We start from the raw sequence: 21095 nt of genomic DNA, 5'->3' as shown, positions 1-21095 counted from the left end.
GCCTGGCAGGCTACAGTGTATAGGGTGGCAAAGAGTCAGACCCAACTGAACCAACTTAATATGCACACAGGATACAATGGGAGGACAGGAAGGGTATTTACTCTTGGTGGGAATGGGAGCAGACTGAGAAGTATTTTTAGAACTTTTTAAAGGTAATTTTAAAGAATGAGTAGGAATTGGGAAGAGGAAGGAAAGTGTTCAAGATAAAGAGAAATCATAGAGGTGAAAGTGTTGGGGAAAGCACCCTTGAAAAAGGCCCCTTTAATTCCTTCTTCTCCCAAGTAATTTCTCCATTTGATGAATGGAGTTGCATAGTACACAATATGCAACTTTTAGACCATAAGATCTCTAAAGATAAAACATATTACTTACACAGAGCACTTGATAAATATGTATTTAGCTTCAGAAGAGAATGAGGCTATATATGTGTCAATGCAAAATGCGAAGTTAAAACATTAAAAACATCTGAGGTAAGAGATGCCTATGTAGTAATATCGCTTTTTAGAATGGTAGGAATAATCACACCCACCCAGGTGATTACAGAGATCAAAGCAGCAGGGAAGAATTGATTCATAAAGTTCTGGAGGAAGCACAAAATAATTATAGTTCCAATCCTCAGATGTTCCTTTAAAGGTTATTTTAGGAAACATAATGAAAACCTGGTACACATCAGAAAGAAAAAAATCACCACTCATTTTTGTTTGCTGAGTTTTTCTACATGGTATTAGCTACTCTTTCTGTGTACTAAGGTTCTGGGTTACTGGTGGGAAGAGCCTTAGCAGACCTGACAAATTACTTTTAAAATCAAATATTAAAAAAGAAAAATCAAAGTTGTGTCCATGTCACAACTGAGGTTTTTACCATTTCATTTTAGATGTGTGTTCTAAAATCTGCTGCTTAGTTGACAGGAACTAGACAGAAGTAAATTTTGATAGAGAAGGAGATTCGAGGATATATCTGTTGTCTTGATAGGCTAGAATAGATGAAAGGGTAAGAACCTCTTTTCCTCCCCTCAATTTATTCTAGTTCATTCAGCAATTCATCCCTGGGTTTGAGAAGGCAGTTGTTTGATCCTGTCATTTCTATAGCTAAGTAAATAACCCTCTAATAATGAGAAAATGTACATAAATGTGTTTTGTGACTGGTATGGCTCACAAATTTAATAACTTATTTTTTATTATTAATTTGGAAGTATTTTTGATACCAGTTTTCAAAAGTGTCTCTTTCAAGGGCAAGGATTACTTTTTCATATGCTATCCTGTAGTATGGTAAGTTGTGACTGAAGTATGGTAAGGGGTTGATGCCAAATTCTCTAATTTGACAATTCGTTTATTTGATAATTCTTAACATTTATTTATCTTTTATTAATAGACTTTATTTTTTTAAAGTTTTAGATTTACAGAAAAAATGAGTAGAGAGTACAGGAAATCCCCATATGCCTCTCCTCACCCCCAGTTTCCTCTATTACCCTGCATTAGTATGATACATTTGTTACAATTAATACACGAATATTGTTACACTGTAATTAACTAAAGTCCATATATATTCAGATTTCCTTAGTTTTTGCCTAATGTCCTTTTTCTGTTCCAGGATCCCATTCAGCCTTAACAGTTTAGTTATCATGTTAGTTGTATCCACATTACTCTTAGTTGTCACATCTTCTTGAGCTCCTCTTGAGTGTGACATTAGTTTTGGGGGTCATCTTCATTTTGGGGGTCATGAACTGGGTTGAAAGTTATGGATTCTCTCCACAGAAAAATAGGCAAGCTGTAGATGGCTAATTTAAGGGAGGTCTATCCACAGCAGATTCCGAAACCCTGCTTTAGAAGAAACGGATGATCCTTAGAATGTCCACTTCCTCACATCAGGGCCATGCTCTACCTCCAATTTGCTGTGTGACCTGCCTGCAAACCCATTTCCTACATGAGCCTCAGTTACACCATCTGTGAAATGGGGGATTTGGTTTACCTGATATCTAAATCCTTTTCTATCACAGTAGAAGGTGGGGTCACCTAGAGCTGTCCACATTTGAACAACAAAGATTGGTAACAGAAGACCATAACAGGACAGGTTAAGAAAGTGAATAGGCTTATCAACAAGGAGTTGTGGAGGTTCAATGGGGGAAAAGACAAAACCTGGGTTCCACTTTATGACTGTGGATTTTGTAAGTCCTTTTGTAAGTGATGAGCTTCTGTTTCTTCATTTGCAAAAAATATGAAAGCCCTGCTTCTGGTAGTTATGAAACTCCTTGGAGCAACAGCGGAGAATGTACCAAGAAGGGTATCATGTGAGGAATTATAAGAAAGAAAATGGAGCAAGGGGGTGAAGGGCGGATGTGAGGAATGAGAAGCAAGGTTGAGGGCTCAGGAAAGAGGAACCATCTGTACACCTTTAGGCCTTCCGATTTCACCTGCACTAGTTTGGGTCAATTCCATCTCCTTTCCGGCCCCGCCTCCGCCCCAATTCCCTCCCCTCCCCTCAGGCTGCGACTGGCCACTCTTCGCATGGCCGCCACGCTCAGCCGCTTTCCACCAAGCGAGGGTAGCGCGCGCGCTCTGGCGTCGCCACCTCACTCCCATCTCTGCCTGCCCTTGACCTCTTTCGATTGGTTCATCCAGTAACTGACGTAAGTGCTCCCTATTCCACCTCCAACAGTTCCTCCAGCCTCCGCCCCGCCACCTCCCTGCATCTCCCCAAGCCAGTGGAAACCTAACCACCTCTGATCTCGGCTGAGCGGGCGGAGCCGGGAAAGCAGGCTGAACCAGGAAGGCGCAGTCTCTGGCGCGCACGCGCACGCACGCACGCCGGGGCTGGCGGGGCGGCAGGCTCGCGCCCGGGCTCGCCCCGCGCCGCGCCACAGGCTCGCGCACTCAGCAGGTTGGGCTGCGGCGGCGGCAGCTGTGGAGCTGAAGCGCTGCGTGTGAGAGGTCCCAAACGCTTCTGCGGCTCCCACTCCGCCACCCTTACCTCAGTTTCGGTGCCGGATGCTGAGAGGGGACAGGCTCTAGCCTTGGGATCCCCCCCACCCCTAGCACACCCCTGGCTGCTTCCGACACCGCCTTCACTCCCTTTCTAGCTGCGGGCCTCGCTAGGTGCTAGGCGACTCCGAGGGGAGGCGACGGCGACGGCTGTCTGTCTGTGTAGAGGAGCCCTGCTCTCCAGCCTTGCTCCGCCGCCGGGCCCTGCAGGGGCCGAGAGAGCTCGGCGCCGGCCCTTCCTCTAGCCTCTTCGTCAACCGGTTGGAGCAGCGTCGGTCCGGGAGGTCTCTGGGCTGAGGCGGCGGCAGCTTCTCCGGCTCCATCATGTCCGCGGGCGGAGACTTCGGGAATCCGCTGAGGAAATTCAAGCTGGTGTTCCTGGGGGAGCAGAGCGGTGAGTGCGCGGCTCCCCCATTCCTGGCAGCTGGCCGTGGCTTCCCCGCACCGCCCCCCAATGCGGCCCTTCAGTCCGTGGAGGCTCCCTGCGGGCCTCGCGTTCGCGCTCGGTTCTACCCCCCGCAGCCCCTGCCCGTATTCGGTTCGCCGACCCCTCTTCGCCACCCGTTCCTCTTCCCATGATCCGTCGCTCGGATTTTGACCCTTCCGTCCCCGACTCCGCCGGCTCTGTTCCCCGCAGCCCGGCCCTCTCCGGTCGATCTGCCCTCCCCGCTCCTCACCCCGCCCAGCCCCAGCCTCCTGTCCATCCCTTTCTTCCTCCGGTCTCCGTCGTCTCGCCAACCCCAGCTCCCTCCCTTGAGCCCCACCCTTGTTTCTTGCTCTTAGCCCAGTTGGTCTGCTCTGTGAGGCCCACCCGGGAAGCCCCACGGTGGGTAACCGGCCCTCTTCAACCTTGCGCTAGGAGGGTGGGATCTGGGCGTTGTTTTCCCCAGAGGTTTAGCCGCGAGAAGTGCGGGTCTTACCGAAGGTGGGAAGTGGGGTGGGAGGGTGGTCCTAGGAAATTATTGTTTTCACCTGGGTGGGGAATTGGCCTGGGTTTTGGAGGATATATATCTGAATTGGAGGGGACTTGGGGATGGAGTGGTTGGTGAGTGAGGGAGTGGCGGCGGCAGTGGCGATTTTTGCCCCTTGGGTTAGGCTGTGGCTCGTTGGAAAACCTCGTTTTCTTCTCTTGACTTTCATCCCTGACAATCCTTTTGGCAGTGTTCATGCCTTTCCAGTCTCTGCCAGATGCTATGTCATGATCGTTTTACTTGGAATTTTTCACATCTCACCTCTCCTTTTTCTGCTTCAACGCGAAGCAGTATCTGATTCTCCTCACGGTGGTGCAGACAGGAATTACTGGGGAGATGTTAATTATTCCATTTCATTAGTATTTTCCAAATATATATCAATATTTAGGATTCCTTTGAGAGATGGGTTTAGAATAACGAACATCTTTGTTTTGTAGGATTTCATTTGGGCTTAGGGAGTAACAGAGTAGAGAAGAAATAGATTCATCCACTTCTTATCTAAATTAGATTTGAATATGTAATATCATTTTGGCTAAATGATTCTTGTATAGTTAATATTGTTTAGTATCTGATGAGTGAAATTATGTCATTTACCTGGTCAGATTTGTGCTGTTATTGTACTTTGTATTAGGTATAAGGTTCTAATTTTGTGATGACTGTCTCTAAAATTACTTCTTGGGGTAATTCCAATTTTATGCTATATTATGCAAACTTCATACTCTGTAGTTTAGTGATTATCATGCTCTGTTGTTTTTCTCACACTTTTCTTATCTTTAAAACTGAGTCATTGAGAGATTAATTAGTTTCTCCCAGTCATCAGACAATTGAGTTACATGCTAGATATTTTAGGTTAGGCTGTAGAAAACATTTATTTCTTTTGATGGGTAAGAAGATAGCTGGTAGCAAAGAAGTTCGGCGCTCTTACTACTACTTTGAACTATTTATACTAATTGGAAGTAGGTTAATAATAGTTGCACAATTGCTTCCAGTTGGACTTGAGGAATCATTTTTCTCCTTTCATAAATAATCTTTTCTCCCTGACCTCTTATGAAGTCTCCTCTTTGCATATTTTTCCTGAAGTAAATATAAACTTGTTCCTTTAAGTAACTTACTGAAACCTATGAGATTGATCCCTGTCTAGGTGTTTTATGACAGTTTCAAGACAGTGCCATACATAAAATACAGCTATTGGTCATTATTGATAAATAGGACACACACACACAAAGTGCTTATGGTGCACTCTAGGGATTTTATTGCCTGCCTTACATTGTGATGCAGAGCTATTTAGTTTGCATGAAAAATACATTAATCTCTGTCTTAGGAAGATTTTAGTATGAAGAGAAATCATAATTTAAGAATCTGCAAGTTTCCTTTGAATTTCTTGAGTATTTATATTCTAATTCACATTGTAGAGTTTTATGGCTTCTTGTCTAATTTTTTTTTTTTTTAATTTCTTTTAAGTCTTAACTACCCCTCCTTCCACCGTCTTAAATTTTTTGTAACTAGACTTGATTTTTTAGAATAGTTTTAGATTTACAGAAAAATTAAGATCCTGCAGAGTTCCCATCTACCCCACCCGGCTTCCCCTGTTATTAACATCATATCTCTATGGTGCATTTGTTACCGTTAATGAACGAATATTGATACATTATTAACTAAAATCTATAGTTTATTCAGGTCTTCTTAATTTTTATCTTTTTGCCTGTAAACATTCAATTCAGGATACCACATTACATTTGGTTGCCCTGTCTCCTTAGGCTCATCTTAGATTTTTTTTTTTTAGCATTGTGTTTACATGCCTTTTAACTATAGAACTGTGAGATTAATTATCTTTTGAGACCACTGTATTGTTCAGTAATATTGTCCATTGGCTTTGGAAAGATTGATCTCTGTTTTCACAGGCAGTGTCTGTAGTTTTCTTAGGCATTAGCAAAAATCTGTAGAGTCCATGTCATCTTGATTTAACTCATGAATTTTTTATTTTTAGGTTTTAGAATTCCACAGTTCATCTTTCAATGACCAATCTGTAGCAAAGCCTTGTCTCCTTAATAGCATTTACCATATTTCTAATTCTTACTTGTGTTCATTTTTGTCTGTTTCCCACAACAGAATGCAAGTCCCATGAAGATTAAAAATTATTTTTTTGTTCATTGTATCCCCAGCGCCTAGAATGGTGCCAGGCTTATAGCAGGTACTCAGAATGAATGATGATTGAATCTAATAGTAACCAAAGATAGAGTCATCTTTGTTATGGTGAAGTCTACATTTTTTCCTTATGCAATTAATAGTTTAACAGTAACTCTTTTGGGAGGGGGAGGCTGCACTGCATGGTTTTTGGACCCAACCAGGGATTGAACCCAGGCCAGCCCTTGAAAGTGCCGAGTCCTAACCACTGGACTGCCAGTGAATTCCCAACAATAACATTTTGTACTTACATTATTTGATTGTATGTGGGGATAGTCCAGATGCTCAAGGGGCATGGATTCCAATAATTTACATACAGCCTTTACCATGGCGCTTAAAAAAAAGTGACCATAATTTTATACATTTTTTTTTTTAGTTGAACAAAATTAGTTTTGTATTGTTAAAGTTATTTTAAATTATTTTCTTTTATTATAGTGTCTAAAATATGTCAATTGATTATTAAAGACAGATTCATGGAACAGATTTGAAGTTAGGTAGACTGTTTTAGTTAACTTTTAAAAAAATTAAGGATCTGTGCTCTATAGTGAAGGTGAATTGTTTAGTATTACGAAGTCTCATATTGAATTAATGACATCAGTCTTGGTAATCTTACTGTGGTAAACTTTTATGGTTTCTTTGTATTTCAGTAGTATAGATGATTTAATAAAGAAATGTTGAAATACACATCTTGAATCTGTGTATTTAAGTTTTATTTGAGGAACCTCTTCTGTTACTACTTTCGTCTTGAAACGCAGAGGCACTTCTAGGAATGTCATGATAGTTTAGAGTAGAAAATAATACAAACAAATGTTATGAGTTACAAATTAGGAAGTGTAATCTCGAAAAGAAGCACATACCTGGCTTAGTACTGCTTATTTTTTTATTTGTATTACCTTTTTTACATTAGTTCTTTTGAATTGTAGTGTGCAATGTTGGAAAAAAAATTTTAATATCAGAGACAAGAAATACTGAACAGTTTCGACTGGCTAGGCCAGTGCTCTTTGTTTCTTCTCAAAATCCTGGTATGCTTTCACAAATTGTTGAGGCTTCTAAAGAGCTTTTTTATATCCCTGTTTACTGCATCAAAAGTTAATTGAGAAAATTTTAAAATATTTATTTCATCTAAAAATAATAGTATTAAATCTATTACATGTTGACATAATCATTTTAATGAGAGAACTATTTTCCAAACAAAAATTTAGTGGGGGGAAAAAAAATTAGTGAAAGAGTGCATTGTTTTGCATATTTGCAAATCTGTGTAATGTCTGATGTATTAAACGTCATCTGGTTCTAATAACTGCTTCTGCATTCAGTTTTTTATAATATCACACATCACATAGGCTCTGAGAAACTCCACTATACACTCATGAGAGAATGAAAGTGATAAAAAGCCAAATAGCATCTTGAAAATGGTTTTGACCCTCAGGAGAGTAGTGGGCCCAGCCAAAGGGTCCTAGAGATCCTGGGAGCTGGTGGACCATATTTTGAGAATTACTAGGTTCTAGATAACATTAAGCCATTTGTATCTTTTAGCTTCATATTGTGTTTAGAACAGAAAGAATTTTTTCCATACCTTGTTTTGAAATGGTAAAGCTAATCAGTAGACCTAGTAATTATGAGCACAGTGTCTAGGTTTCATATTTTAACTCTAATCACTGATGTTGGGCAAATTATTGACTTCTTTATCTATAAAATAATAATAATAGGACCTATCATATACAGTTATTGTGGAGATTAAATTAATTAATAAAATGTAAAGTATTTAGAAGAGTGCCTGGCACTGAAAACTGCTATGCTGTCAAGTAGTTTAATATGAGCCTACTCTTTTTTTTTTTTTCAGTTCTAACACTTTATTGCTACCAACCCATTTCCCTCCATCCTTGTGCACACATGCTCAGTCATGTAATCCCATGGACTGCAGCCCACCGGGCTCCTCTGTCCATGGACTTTTCCAGGCAAGAATACTGGAGTGGGTGAGCCTACTGTTAAGAAATAAACATTTCATCATGGAAGAAATATATAATGGGATTCCCAGATGGCTCAGTGGTAAAGAATCCACCTGCCAATGCAGGAGACACAGGAGATTCAGGTTTGATTCCCTAGGTCAGGAAGATCCCCTGGAGGAGGAAATGGCAACCAGCTTCAGTATTCTTGCCGGGAAAATCCCATGGATAGAGAAGCCTGGTGGGCTACAGTTCGGGTCGCAAAGAGTCAAGACATGACTGAGTACATACACATGCACGCACAGTATAGTGTGATGAGTGCAGTTACTTTGAAAGGTAGAGTTAAAAGGTACAGAGAAGTGACAGAGGAGTATGGTGTTTTGGGGAAGGTACGTTGTAACTGTGACTGACTAATAGTTTAAGCACCTTCTAGTTGAAATTCCTGAATTAGAGCTTTCCAAAGTTGAAGGAGATATTTAAGAAGTCACTTAATACATTTCTTTTAGGACTTTAAACTGGACCACTTTTTTTCTCCCCTAACTTTATTTTTAACTGCTAATACAATCACATGTTTCACAAATCAAATTATGTAAAATGATATTCTTCAAATAAAATTTAACTACTGCTCCTGTTCGTGTGACCTCATTCCTTATTTCCTCCTCCATTAGTAATTATATATATATATATAATGTATACTCTGGGATTTCTTCATGTAAGCACAGGCAAATATGAATATAATTTTTTATTCCTCCTTTCATAAGATGTATCAGATTTTCTTTTGAACTTGACTGCATCAGGTTTTCTCTCAGTTTGATCTGCCTGGGACATCTCCCCCGGAATCTTACAGTCTTTTCTAATTTATACTAGTTACCCTCCATGAGTGATGTACAGCTGTCAACCTTTACTTTTATTTTGAGGTTTTCCTTGTCTCTCATGTGCATGGATTCCTTGTTTCTCAGATTACATTTTTCTTCTTTATTGTTCACTCCCTCATTATGTAAACATATCTACTAGTAAGTTATCTACTAGGAAGTAGCTTGCTAGTAAAAGGAACATGTTCAGTTCAGACGCTCAGTTGTGTCTGACTCTTTGCGACCCCATTGACTGCAGCATGCCAGGCCTCCCTGTCCATCACCAACTCCCGGAGCTTACTCAAACTCGTGTGCATTGAGTTGGTGATGCCATCCAACCATTTCATCCTCTGTCATCCCTTTCTTCCGCCTTCAGTTTTTCCCAGCATCAGGGTCTTTTCCAGTGAGTCAGTTCTTCACACCAGGTGGCCATAGTATTGGAGTTTCAGCTTCAACATCAGTCCTTCCAATGAATATTCAGGACTGATTTCCTTTAGGATGGACTGGTTGGATCTCCTTGCAGTCCAAGGGACTCTCAAGAGTCTTCTCCAACACCACAGTTCAAAAGCATCAATTCTTCAGTGCCCAGCTTTCTCTATAGTCCAACTCTCACATCCCTACATGACTACTGGAAAAACCATATCCTTGATTAGACGGACCTTTGTTGGCAAAGTAATGTCTACTTTTTAATATGCTATCTTAGTTGGTCATAACTTTTCTTCCAAGGAGCAAGTGTCTTTTAATTTCATGGCTGCAGTCACCATCTACAGTGATTTTGGAGCCCAAAAAAGTAAAGTCTCTCACTGTTACTGTTTCCCCGTCTATTTGCCATGAAGTGATGGGACTGGATGCCATGATCTTCGTTTTCTGAATGTTGAGCTTTAAGCCAACTTTTTCATTCTCCTCTTTCACTTTCATCAAGAGGCTCTTTAGTTCTTTGCTTTCTGCCATAAGGGTGGTGTCATCTGCATATCTGAGGTTATTGATATTTCTCCCAGCAGTCTTGATTCCAGCTTGTGCTTCATCCAGCCCAGCATTTCTCATGATGTACTCTGCATATAAGTTAAATAAGCAGGGTTTCAATATACAGCTTTGACGTACTCCTTTCCTGATTTGGCACCAGTCTGTTGTTCCATGTCCAGTTCTAATTGTTGCTTCTTGACCTGCATACAGATTCTCAGGAATTCTCGCAGGAGAACATGAGCACACTTCCTTCTACTTCGCCATCTTGGAGAAAATTCCAAAAAGGAACATGGGGGAAAGTTTTTTTAGACCTTGTATATCTGAAAATGTGTCTGTACAGCCCTTACACTGAGGTTTGGTGGTGTTAGAATTTTAGGTTGGATGTGCTCTTTCTTCAGAAATTTGAAGACATTAATATATTGTCTTGTAGTATCTAGTGTTGCCATTATAACTCTTTGTCTTTTGATCTTTCATGATAATGTGTTTGTTTTCATTTTATATCCTGAGTAGTACGTGTAAATCCTTTCAAATTGGAAGCATAAGTTTAGTTTCAGGAAAATTTTTTGACTCAACTAATGTGATATTCTGTTCTCCATTTTCACTCGAATTCTCATTAGACCTTGTGGATTGATCCTCTAATTGTATCTTATCTTGCCCCTTTTTCATTTCTTTGTTTCTGTTTTAATTCTCAAAAGATTTTCTCAACTTCTATTACATTTTACTTGTGCTGTCATTTTAATTTCAAAGAGCTCTTTGTTTTCTGATTGTTTCTGTCTGTAGAATCTTTTTTGAGTCTAGCATCTTCTCGTCATTAAAAATTTTTTTATTGAAGTATAATTGATTTTCACCATTTGTTAATTTCTGCTGTATCTCTTGTCATTTTGAGAACATTAAAGGGATATGACTTTCTTAGTACTCAGTTTTTTGTAAATTGCTTTTCACTTTTTAACTAGTTTTTTATTTCTTGTTTGATGTGGTCCTCAGAGAACTAGTAATTCTCGACTGTCTGCCTTTTTTTAAGAGTTGAGCACAAAAATTTGCTTTTAAGCTCTTATGTGGGCTTATTGGGTGTCTCTGTAGGACAATCTGCCTGATTTCTTTTGGGGGAAAGTCTCTGATGTTATTAGCTCTTTTAAATCTTTTTGCCACTCACATTTCTTAAAGAGGAGTTGTCCAGTGTTCTGCTGGAGAGGATAAGCTTGGTTGCCAGCTTTCTTGGAGCTGAATGGAGACGTGTACTTTAAATTAGAAGGTGAGTTAAGTTGTTTATAACAGGGAAATAGACAATGTGATTTAGACAGATTTTAGGCTGCCTTTGGACTAAAGATATTTTGACCTATAGTTCCTTTTCACAAAAAGACTGAGTTCGTTTAGTTTTAGATAAAGCATCCCTTTTGTACTTCCAAAATTCTTAAAACTTTCCTCTTCAGAATATTGTACATTTGTTTTCAAAGTTTTAACTGTAATATTTTGTCTTTTATGTAAACACAATCTAAATGGTTACTTCAGTCTCAATCTGATAGTTCTTAAGGCTGCACAAAATCCATCTTAGGTCTTTTAAATTTCTGTCCTTAGTGTCTAGCATAATGTCCTTCATACAGGCAACCATAAAATATTGAATCTATCCAGTCATTAGGAAACTGAGTAAATAGGTCTTTCTTTCTTTAAGAAGATGACATAAGCACCAGCATATTGACATTAAGTAAATAGAACAAAACTGGATGGCTATTGCAGTTATTAATTTGTAAACCTCTTATGTTTGTTTATCAAGTTGTTTAATATGGAATGTTTATTTCCTTTGGTCCGTGAAATTTTTATAGTTAATGTGATGTGGGGGAAAAGTTGAAGGGCAAGAGTTAGGGATACTGAACTATGATCTTTGCTCTACCACCTTATATATTATGTGCTCTTAGAGTTTATTTTAATCTCTATGTAAAGTGAGAAGAATCTACCCATATAATGTGACCTGCATAGATGATCCTCTGTAGGCTCCACGCAGGGATTTACTATCAGCATCCTCTCGTATTCCTACCGATTTAATCCTCACAAAGTCTCCAGAAATTGAAAGTAGTTCCTCTTCACAGAAAGACTATGTTTAGTTTTAAATAGAGGAGTCTTTTTGTACTTCCAAAATTCTTAAAATTTTCCTCTCCAAAATATTGTACATTTGTTTTAAATATATTTACTGTAGTATTTAATCTTTTATGTAAAAACAATCTAAATAGTTATTTCAGTCTCAGTCTGATTGATATTCTTTTTTTGTATGTTTGTTTATTTGACTGTGTCGGGTCTTAGTTGCATCATGCAGGACCTTTTGTTGTGGCGCATGGACCCTCTAGTTGTGACATGCAGGCTCAGTCATTGCAACATGTGGGCTCTCTAGTTGCAAGGCATGGCCTCTGGAGTGCTCGGGCTTAGTTGCTCTGCAGCATGTGGGATCTTAGTTCCCCCATGCAGGATTGAACTTGCCTCCTCTGCACTGCAAGGCGGATTCTTAACCACTGTTTATTCTCATTATACCATGAGGAAATTGAGGCATAGATAGGTTCAAATAACTTGTCTCAGTAGTGTTGAGTTGGCCAAAAAGTTCCTTTGATTTTTTTAAGTTAAAAATAAAAGACACATTTTTCATTTTCACCAAGAACTTTATTGAACAACCTATTCACTGTTTTGTTCCACTACCTTCTACCATTTTTAAGGCAATTTCATAATTCCATCTTCCCAAAACTTTATCTTTTTGAACAAAGGACTGTTCCAGGTGCCTTTTACTGTCTTCCAGGGAGTTGAGAGTTTTTCCATTAAGAGAACTTTATAAAGACTGAAATAAATGGACATCTGAAGGTACAGTGTCTTCAGTCATATTCTACAGTGGTGAATATGGCAGATGAATCAGAACTTCCCAGCCAAGCTGTAGCATGTTTCATCAGAGAAACATGCAGTCTTGCATTATCCTGATGGAAGATTGTGTGTTTTCTCTTGACCAGTTCTGGATGCTTTTCCTTAAGTACTGCTTTCACTTGGTCTAATTGGGAGCAGTTCTTGGAATTAATCATTTGGTTTTTCAGAAGGAGCTCATAATAGAGGATTCCCTTCTAATTCCACCATGTATACAACATCATCATCTTTGAATGAAGACCAGCCTTTGGTGTGGTTGGCGGGTGGTTCATTTTGCTTGTTCCACGATCTCTTCCATTCCACATGATTGCACAGTATCTAGTTTTCATTGCCTGTCACAGTTTGTTTAAAAAACAGAACGTTTTCATAGAGATTTGCATGCAGAAATACAGTGAACTTATATGGAACCCAAACATCAAAGTGATTAACAAAACCAAGCTGATTTTCAGCCTATGGTTTTCAGTGCTTGATTTAGATATTTTGAGTGTATCAGCTATATTCCACATGGTACAATGTTGATTGTTCTCATTTAATGTCTTTGTTTTGATTGCTATCAACTTCAACTGATCTATCCAACTGTGGAGCATCATTTATTGAGAAATCTCCAGCATGAGGCCTTGCAGACCACTTTTGATATGTTCCATCAGTCACAGCACCTTCTCCATACACTGTGCAAGTCTTTTTTGCGTTTTAGATGGTTTTTACCTTTATTGAGATAATAAAGCTTAATATGCCGAAAATGGTCCTTTTTTCTTCCATCTCCAATATTAAAATGAGTACACAAAAATTCATGAATTTTGATAAGTTTTTTTAAAAAAATACACACTGATATGACAACTGTCACAATACAATCTAACAAAATTGTTTTGAATGAAATTAAAGATAGCCGAGTGCTACTAGAGCCATCTTAATGGGGAAAAAAAGAATGAACCTTTTATTTGGCTGACCCCAATATATACAGTTTAGTAACTGGCCACACTTGGGTTTTGGCTCAACAGTCTGGTTCTGGAGCCCTAGTACTGAAACACAAATCTGTACTACCTTTCCTTGATAAATTTTGTATAGGTGAAATATGTGCAGAAAGTACAGGATACTTTGGTGTTCCTGAAACAATAAGAGTGAAAAAACTGTAATCATCTGTGGAAAGCTGAACTATATGAACTAAATCTGTTACATAAATTTAAATGTTTCTCAGGTATTTTGCTGTACTGGAATTTTGTAATTCATAATGACAATTTTTAATACATGTAACTTACCTGTTAAGTAGATAGTAAGATAAACAAATTAGTTTTAAAATTCAGTGACTTTGATAAAATTTGCCTTGTTGATGATTGTTACTGGCTAATATCGAATTATCAGAATCATTTCAAAATGTTGCATATACACAAGGAAAATTATAGGTTTATTTAATTATGGAATTAAAATGTGATATTCAAATGAGAATTGTTTAGTCACCTCAAGAAGCAAAAGTACAACTGAAAAAAGTCTTTGAATTTGTAATATCTTACAGAAAAGATAATAGCTTGTTAATTTTCAGTTCTAAGATCTGAACAATAGGAAAAAGGCTTAAGCTAAAACATGTGAATTTAAGTCACATATATGGAAGATTTTCCTGACTGAAAAGGTTGTAGAAACATTAAGAGTGGGTTATGAAATCACCTGAAGATACTTCCTTTTTCGAACAGAGTAATGATTTCTTGGGAGAGCTAGGCCTGCTCAGACAGATCCAGAAGTATAACTACAATGCTTAATATTCTATTTTGTGTTCTACAGAACCATATTTGTTGATAATTAAATGTTCTTATTTGTTAGTTTTAGTTGGTCTTACCTCAATATAAGCTTCATTTTATCAGACCTTTTGGTGATGGACTGAATACGTTTATTTATATGATACAGAATAAATTACATGGCATGGGTTGGGAGTGGGATAGAAAGAAAAGTATTAGAGTATAATGCTATATGAAGTTCTGTGTGTATGGTTGCACAGGAGTGTTAGGTTCGAATGCTAAAAATACTGTTGAACAAAAAATGAATAGCCACAGTGTTCGGTATGAGATTGGTTATTGTTTGAAATGATCATTTAAATTGCTTTTATATGGGAGGATATAATGAATGTTGTTGTGTAGTCACTAAGTTGTGTTCGACTCTGTTTCGACCATGGGATTCCCCAGGCAAGAGTACTGGTGCAGTCGCCATTTCCTTCTCCAGAGGATCTTCCTGACCCAGGGATCAAACCCACATCTCCTGCATTGCAGGCAGTTTCTTTACTGCTGAGCCACCAGGGAAGGCATGTAGTGAATATACTATTAGGGATTTTGAAAACTGTTTTGGAGAAGTAAGCTTAGCCGAAGAGCTCTGAATGAATACAGGAGAAATGGAAATACAGAAGAAATGCTGTTTTAAAATTAGATATGTTTAATCTTTTTGTGAAAAGGAGCTATTCTGATTTCTGGAAGTTTTGTGATCATAAGTGGGTAGGAATATTTGAAAGAGGACTAAAATATGTCTTTAGACAATGTAAAGGAGCCACCTAAGTGGACTGTACTCTTTCTCTGAAATTTTGGGGTATTGTCTGTATTCGGAAGATACAACAACTTCAGTGCTTGACCAGATGAGACATTGAGATCCTGATCTACTATTTGGAGATTCTGTCTTTAAAACAAAACAAAAACTAGTTGAACTAAAATATTAAAGAATTTATCCTTTATACCTAAATAATATGTACCTATATTGTAAGGTATGTTTATTGCCAGTTTTAAACCCCATGAGAGCAAAGCCTTTAGTTTTCTTATTTCTTGTAGCTTTTTAAAAAATTAACATGCTGGAAATGTGTTTTAATAGAGTTGAAAGGAGGGTATTTTTGAGCTTTGCTTTTTTTCCTTGGGTTTTTAGTTTTGATTACTTTATTATTGTATTATCAGAAGTATTTTTCCAAGTCAAAAATTACTGGCTTAAATTCTGCCGTGGACAGAAAAGCTAAGGTTCACATTAAAGTGACTATACTCACAGTTTAAAGAAAAACTTGTAAGTCAGGGACAGAGACACTGTGATAGTCTTAAACTGTTGCTTCATCCTCCTTCAAAACATGTGTCCTTTATTCTCCATAAAGAAAACAAAACGTGTAATTTTTTTCTTCTAAATAGACCAACTTATACTTACTTGCTTTTTTCATTCTTAATGACAACTTTTTCATAGAAAATGTTAGTTTTAATGAAGATAGATACATCAGTCTATAAAAATCTGAATTTTGTGTCCCATTTTAAGTAGTTTTTCCATAGTGTGAGTAATGAAGATAGCTTCCCGTATAATACTTTAGAAATTTTGCTTTGTTTTTTGTGTTTTGTTTTGCCTTTCACGTTTAGGTTTATAATCCACCTGAAATTGATATTTGTGTGTACTATCACATAGATGTCAGGTTTAATTTTTTTCAATATGGATGTGTAATTATCCCAACAATATATATAAATATATATTTTTAATTTAGCTCCATGGGTCTTAGTTGTGGCACTCAGGATCTTAGATCTTTGTTGCTGCATGTGGGATCCTTAATCTCGGGATGCAGGATCTTTTCATTGTGGCATGCAAACTCTTAGTTGCATCATGTGGGATCTAGTTCCTTGACCAGGGTTTGAACCCAGGCCCCCTGCATTGGGAGTGTGGAGTCTCAACCACTGGAGCACCAGGGAAGTCCCAACATCATATATTTTAAAACATTTCTTTTCCTCAGTGCTCTGCCATGTCAATTTTTTAATGAATGTCTGTCTGTAAATTCATTTTACAGACAGTCTGTTTCTGGAATTTCTGTTCTGATAATTGCTTTGTCTACTATTGCAACAATACAAAACCTACTCCATATAACTTAATATAAAAGCTATTGATTTACCAGAGAGCAAATTCTCCCACCCTAATCTCTTTATTTAAGAGTGGCTTGGCAATTCTGGACTTTTGCAACCATGGGGAAATTTTTTAAAATAGAACTTCAATTTTTAAGTAAGATTTAAGATTTTCTTTTATCTTTCTTATTTTTTCTTATTTTTCTAGGACTGTGTACATTTCATTTAATGCTTCAAATTTATTATCACAAGTTATTCATGTTCTAATGTCTGCAGGATCTGTCTGTAGTCATGCTGCATTAGTTTCTAATACTCGTTTTCTGTACCTTTCATTTCTTGGTAAGATTTACTGAAGGTTTATAAGTTTAATTCTGGAGAAGGAAATGGCAACTCACTCCAGAATTCTTGCCTGGGAAATCCCATGGACAGAGGAGCCCAGTGGGCTACAGTTCATGGGGTCACAGAGTTGGATGCAACTGAGCACATATAAATTTAATGTTGTTGTTTTTTTTTCCAGAAAACTATTGACCAGCCTTGTTGATTCTCAGTCATGTGTTTTCTGTCTTATTTCTGCTTTTTATTTCCTTTCTTCTGGTTTCTTTGGTTTATTTGCTGATGTGTTCCATCTTCTTGAGAGCGAAATATATAGCTCTGGGTTTTTTTGTTGTCGTTTTCCTCATATATGCTGCATGTAAGTGTGTGTGTATAATTATATAAATCTCCCTTTAAGTACTATTGTTGTACTACTCTTTTGGAGATTTGTTATGCAGCATTTGTTATTCAGTAGAAAATACCTTCTAATTTCTGATTTCTCTTTTGACTCATTGGTTATTTAGAAGTTATTATTTTCAAACACTTGGAGTATTTTTATAATTTTCTTTATATTTTTCATATCTACTTGTAGTGTGGTTAGAGAATATATTTTCAGTATTTTTAATTTTCTTGAGACTTTATTTATGGTCCATATGTTATGTCAGATTTAATAAATATTCCCTGTGAATTGAAGAGAATGTGAATATGTTAGGCGCAGAATTCAATATATGGTCACTGGATTAGTTTTATTAATCAAGTGGTTCAAATATTGCGTCTTTATTCAGTTTTTGTCTGTTCTATTATTGAGAGAGGTATGTTAAAATTTCTCATGATGATTGTGTCTCTTTATATTTATCCTTGTAGTTTTTCCATTTTTAACTTCTGTTTTTGAGCCTTTGATATTAGGTGTGCACAGATTTGGAATTGTCATTATGGTCTTGGTGACTTGAACCTTTTATCATTATCAGGTGTTCCACTATTTCTAGTAATGTTTTTTGCCCTTAAGTTTACTTTGATGTTACCCACCTGTCAATGCAGGAGATGTGGGTTCGATCCCTGTGTTGGGAATATCCCCTGGAGGAGGAAATTGCAACCCACTCCAGTATTCTTGCTGGGACATCCAATGGACATAGGAGCCTAGTGGGCTACAGTGCATGGTGTTGGAAAAGTCAGACATGACTGAGTGAATCAGCGCGTACTAATATACTTACTCTGATGTTAGTATAGGTTTGATTGGAGGATAATTACTTTACAATATTGTGATGCTTTCTGCCATACATCAACATGAATCAACCACGGGCGTACCCATGTCCCCTCCCTCTTAAGGGCTTCCCAGCTGGCGCTAGTGGTGAAGAACCTGCCTGCCAATACAGGAGATGCAAAAGATGCGGGTTCAATTCCTGCATCGGGAAGATTTCTGGAGAAGAGCATGACAATCCACTCCACTATTTCTTGACTAGAGAATTTCATGGAAGGGGAGCTCGGTGATCTATGTCCATAGGGTTGCAAAGAGTTGAACACAATTGAAGTGACTTAGCACACACACTCCCTCTTAATCTCTCTCCCACCTCCCTCCCCATCCCACCCCTCTAGGTTGTCACAGAACACTGGCTTTGGGTACTCTGCATCATACAGCAAATTCCCACTGGCTGTTTTACATGTGGTAATGTATATGTGTCACAAGCTATAATCAAAAATTGCCTGGAGAAATATTAGCAACTTCAGATATGCAGATGATACCACCCTTATGGCAGAAAGTGAAGAGGAACTAAAGAACCTCTTGATGGTAAAAGAGGAGAGTGAAAAAGCTGGCTTAAAACTCAGCATTCAAAAACTAAGATCATGGCATCTGGTCCCATCACTGCATGGCAAATAGAAGGAGAAAAAATGGAAACTGAGGCAGATTTCATTTTCTTGGGTTCCAAAATCACTGTGGACGGTGTCTGCAACCATGAAGTGAAAAAGTGCTTGCTCCTTGGAAGGAAAGCTATGCAAAGCTAGGTAGACTATTCAAAAGCAGAGACACCCCTTTGCTGACAGAGGTCTGTGTAGTCAAAGCTATGGTTTCTCCAGTGGTCATTTGTGGATGTGAGAGTTGGACCATAAAGAAGGCTGAGTGTGGAAGAATTGATGCTTTCGAACCATGGTGCTGGAGAAGACTCTTGAGTCGCTTGGACAGCAAGGAGCTCAAACCAGTCAGTCCTAAAGGAAATCAACCCTGATTCATTGGAAGGACTGATGCAAAGAGTCGACTCATTGGGAAAGACCCTGATGCTAAAAAAAAAAAAAAAAGACCCTGATGCTGGGGAAAATTGAGGGCAGGAGGAGAAGGGGGCAGCCGAGGATGAGATGGTTGGATAGCATCACTGACTCAATGGACAGGAGTTTGAGCAAATTCCAGGAGATAGTGAAGGACAGGGAAGCCTGACTCGCTACAGTCCATGGGGTCACAAAAAGTCGGACCGGGACATGACCTAGCAACTGAACAAAAACAACAACAATGTATATGTTTCAATACTACTCAAGTCATCCCACCCTCTCCCTCCCCCATTCTTAACAAAAGTCTGTTCTTCATGTCTGCATCTCCTTTGTGTGCTAAGTCACTTCAGTCAAGTCCTACTCTTTGCTCCCCTATGGACTATAGCCCACAAGGCACCTCTGTCCATGGGATTCCCCAGGCAGGAACACTGGAGTGGTTGCCATTTCCTACTCCAGGGGATCTTCACCAACCAAGATCGAAACTGCCTCATATTTCCTGCATTGGCAGGTGGGTTCTTTACCAGCAGCATCACCTGGGAAGCTGCCCTGCAAATAGGATCATCAGTTCACCTTTCTAGATTCCATGTATATATGTTAATATATGATGCTTCTTTCTTTCTGACTTACTCATTCTGTGTAATAGGCTCTAGGTTCATCCACCTTATTAAAACTGACTCAAATGCATTCCTTTTTATAGCTGACTAATAGTCCTTTGTATATGTACCACAACTTCTTGATCCATTCATCTTCCAGTGGACATCTAGGTTGCTTCTGTGTCCTAGCTATTGTAAATAGTGCTTCAGTGAACATTGGGGTACATGTGTCTTCATTTATGGTTTCCTAAGGGTATATACCCAATAGTGTGATTGCTGGGTCATATGGTAGTTTTTTTTTCCCTAGTTTTTTAAAGACTCTCCATACTGTTCTCTATAATGGCTGTATCAGTTTTCATTCCCACTAACAGTGCAGGAGGGTTCCCTTTTCTCCACACCCTGTCTAGCATTTACCGTTTGTAGACTTCTTTTTTTTTGTTTGTTTGTAGACTTTTTGATGATGGCCATTCTGACTGGTGTGAGATGATACCTCATTGTAGCTTTGATTTGCATTTTCCTAATATTGAGCATCTTTTCATGTGTCTATTAGCCATCCATATGTGGATGAAGAATCTTAACTGTGGGACTGTCAGGAATGTCCCTCTGTCTTTTTACATTCATCATTTTTGTATTCTTACGTTTCAGATGTGTCTTAGTAGTCATCTAGTTAGGTTTTGTGTTTGTCCAGTCTGGTAATTGTTTTTAAAATTGGAACATTAGTACGTTTACATTTTAAAAAAACATTTATTTATTTATTTTTGGCTGTGCTAGGTCTTCATTGCTGCATGGGCTTTTCTCTAGTTGATGCAAAGCGGGGATTAATCTCTAGTTGGAGGGTGGGGGTTTCTCATTGCAGTGGTTTCTCTTGTTGCAGAGCACAGGCTACAAGGAGCTTGGGGTTCAGTATTTGTGGCACATGGGATCAGTAATTGAGGTTCCTGACCTCTAGAGCACAGACCAATAGTTGTGGCCCATGGGCTTAGTTGCTCTGCAGCATGTGGGATCTTCCCTGAATCAGGGATTGAACCTGTGTCTCCTGCACTGGCAGGCAGATTCTTTACCATTGAGCCACCAGGGAAATATAGTACATTTACATTTAATATAATTATATATTTGGATTAAAAATAAATCTACCATAGTCTTAATGTGATTTTTTTTTTGTCCTAAGTATTTCTTTTTTTCTCTTCTTGTGTTATTTGGATTTGTAGTCTTTAAAAAAGTTATTCTGTATTCTTTATTAATTGGGATGTTATACCTTTTTTTTTTCTTTTTATTAAGTGATTACCCTAGAAGTTGTGGCACATAGCCATGAC

General features: G+C 38.4%; 1 protein-coding gene across 3 annotated transcripts in view; it reads left to right on the top strand.

Annotated features, from left to right (window-relative positions):
- The first annotated feature begins 2519 nt into the window (after positions 1-2519).
- RAB6A (RAB6A, member RAS oncogene family) overlaps positions 2520-21095 on the top strand; it is an 85882-nt gene continuing 67306 nt past the window's right edge. Inside the window, exon 1 of one of the 3 annotated variants that reach the window (XM_043906903.1) lies at positions 2520-3372. In XM_043906903.1, the coding sequence (XP_043762838.1) occupies positions 3303-3372 (70 nt within the window). In that variant the 5' untranslated portion in view covers positions 2520-3302. The remainder of the gene's footprint in view (positions 3373-21095) is intronic. The other 2 variants (XM_043906904.1, XM_043906900.1) reach the window with 2 other exon arrangements.

Source organism: Cervus elaphus, chromosome 1 (assembly GCF_910594005.1).
Source record: "Cervus elaphus chromosome 1, mCerEla1.1, whole genome shotgun sequence".
NCBI classification, from domain to species: Eukaryota; Metazoa; Chordata; class Mammalia; order Artiodactyla; family Cervidae; genus Cervus; species Cervus elaphus.
Note: the sequence above shows the minus strand (reverse complement) of the source record. Positions and strands in the feature narration are given on the sequence as shown.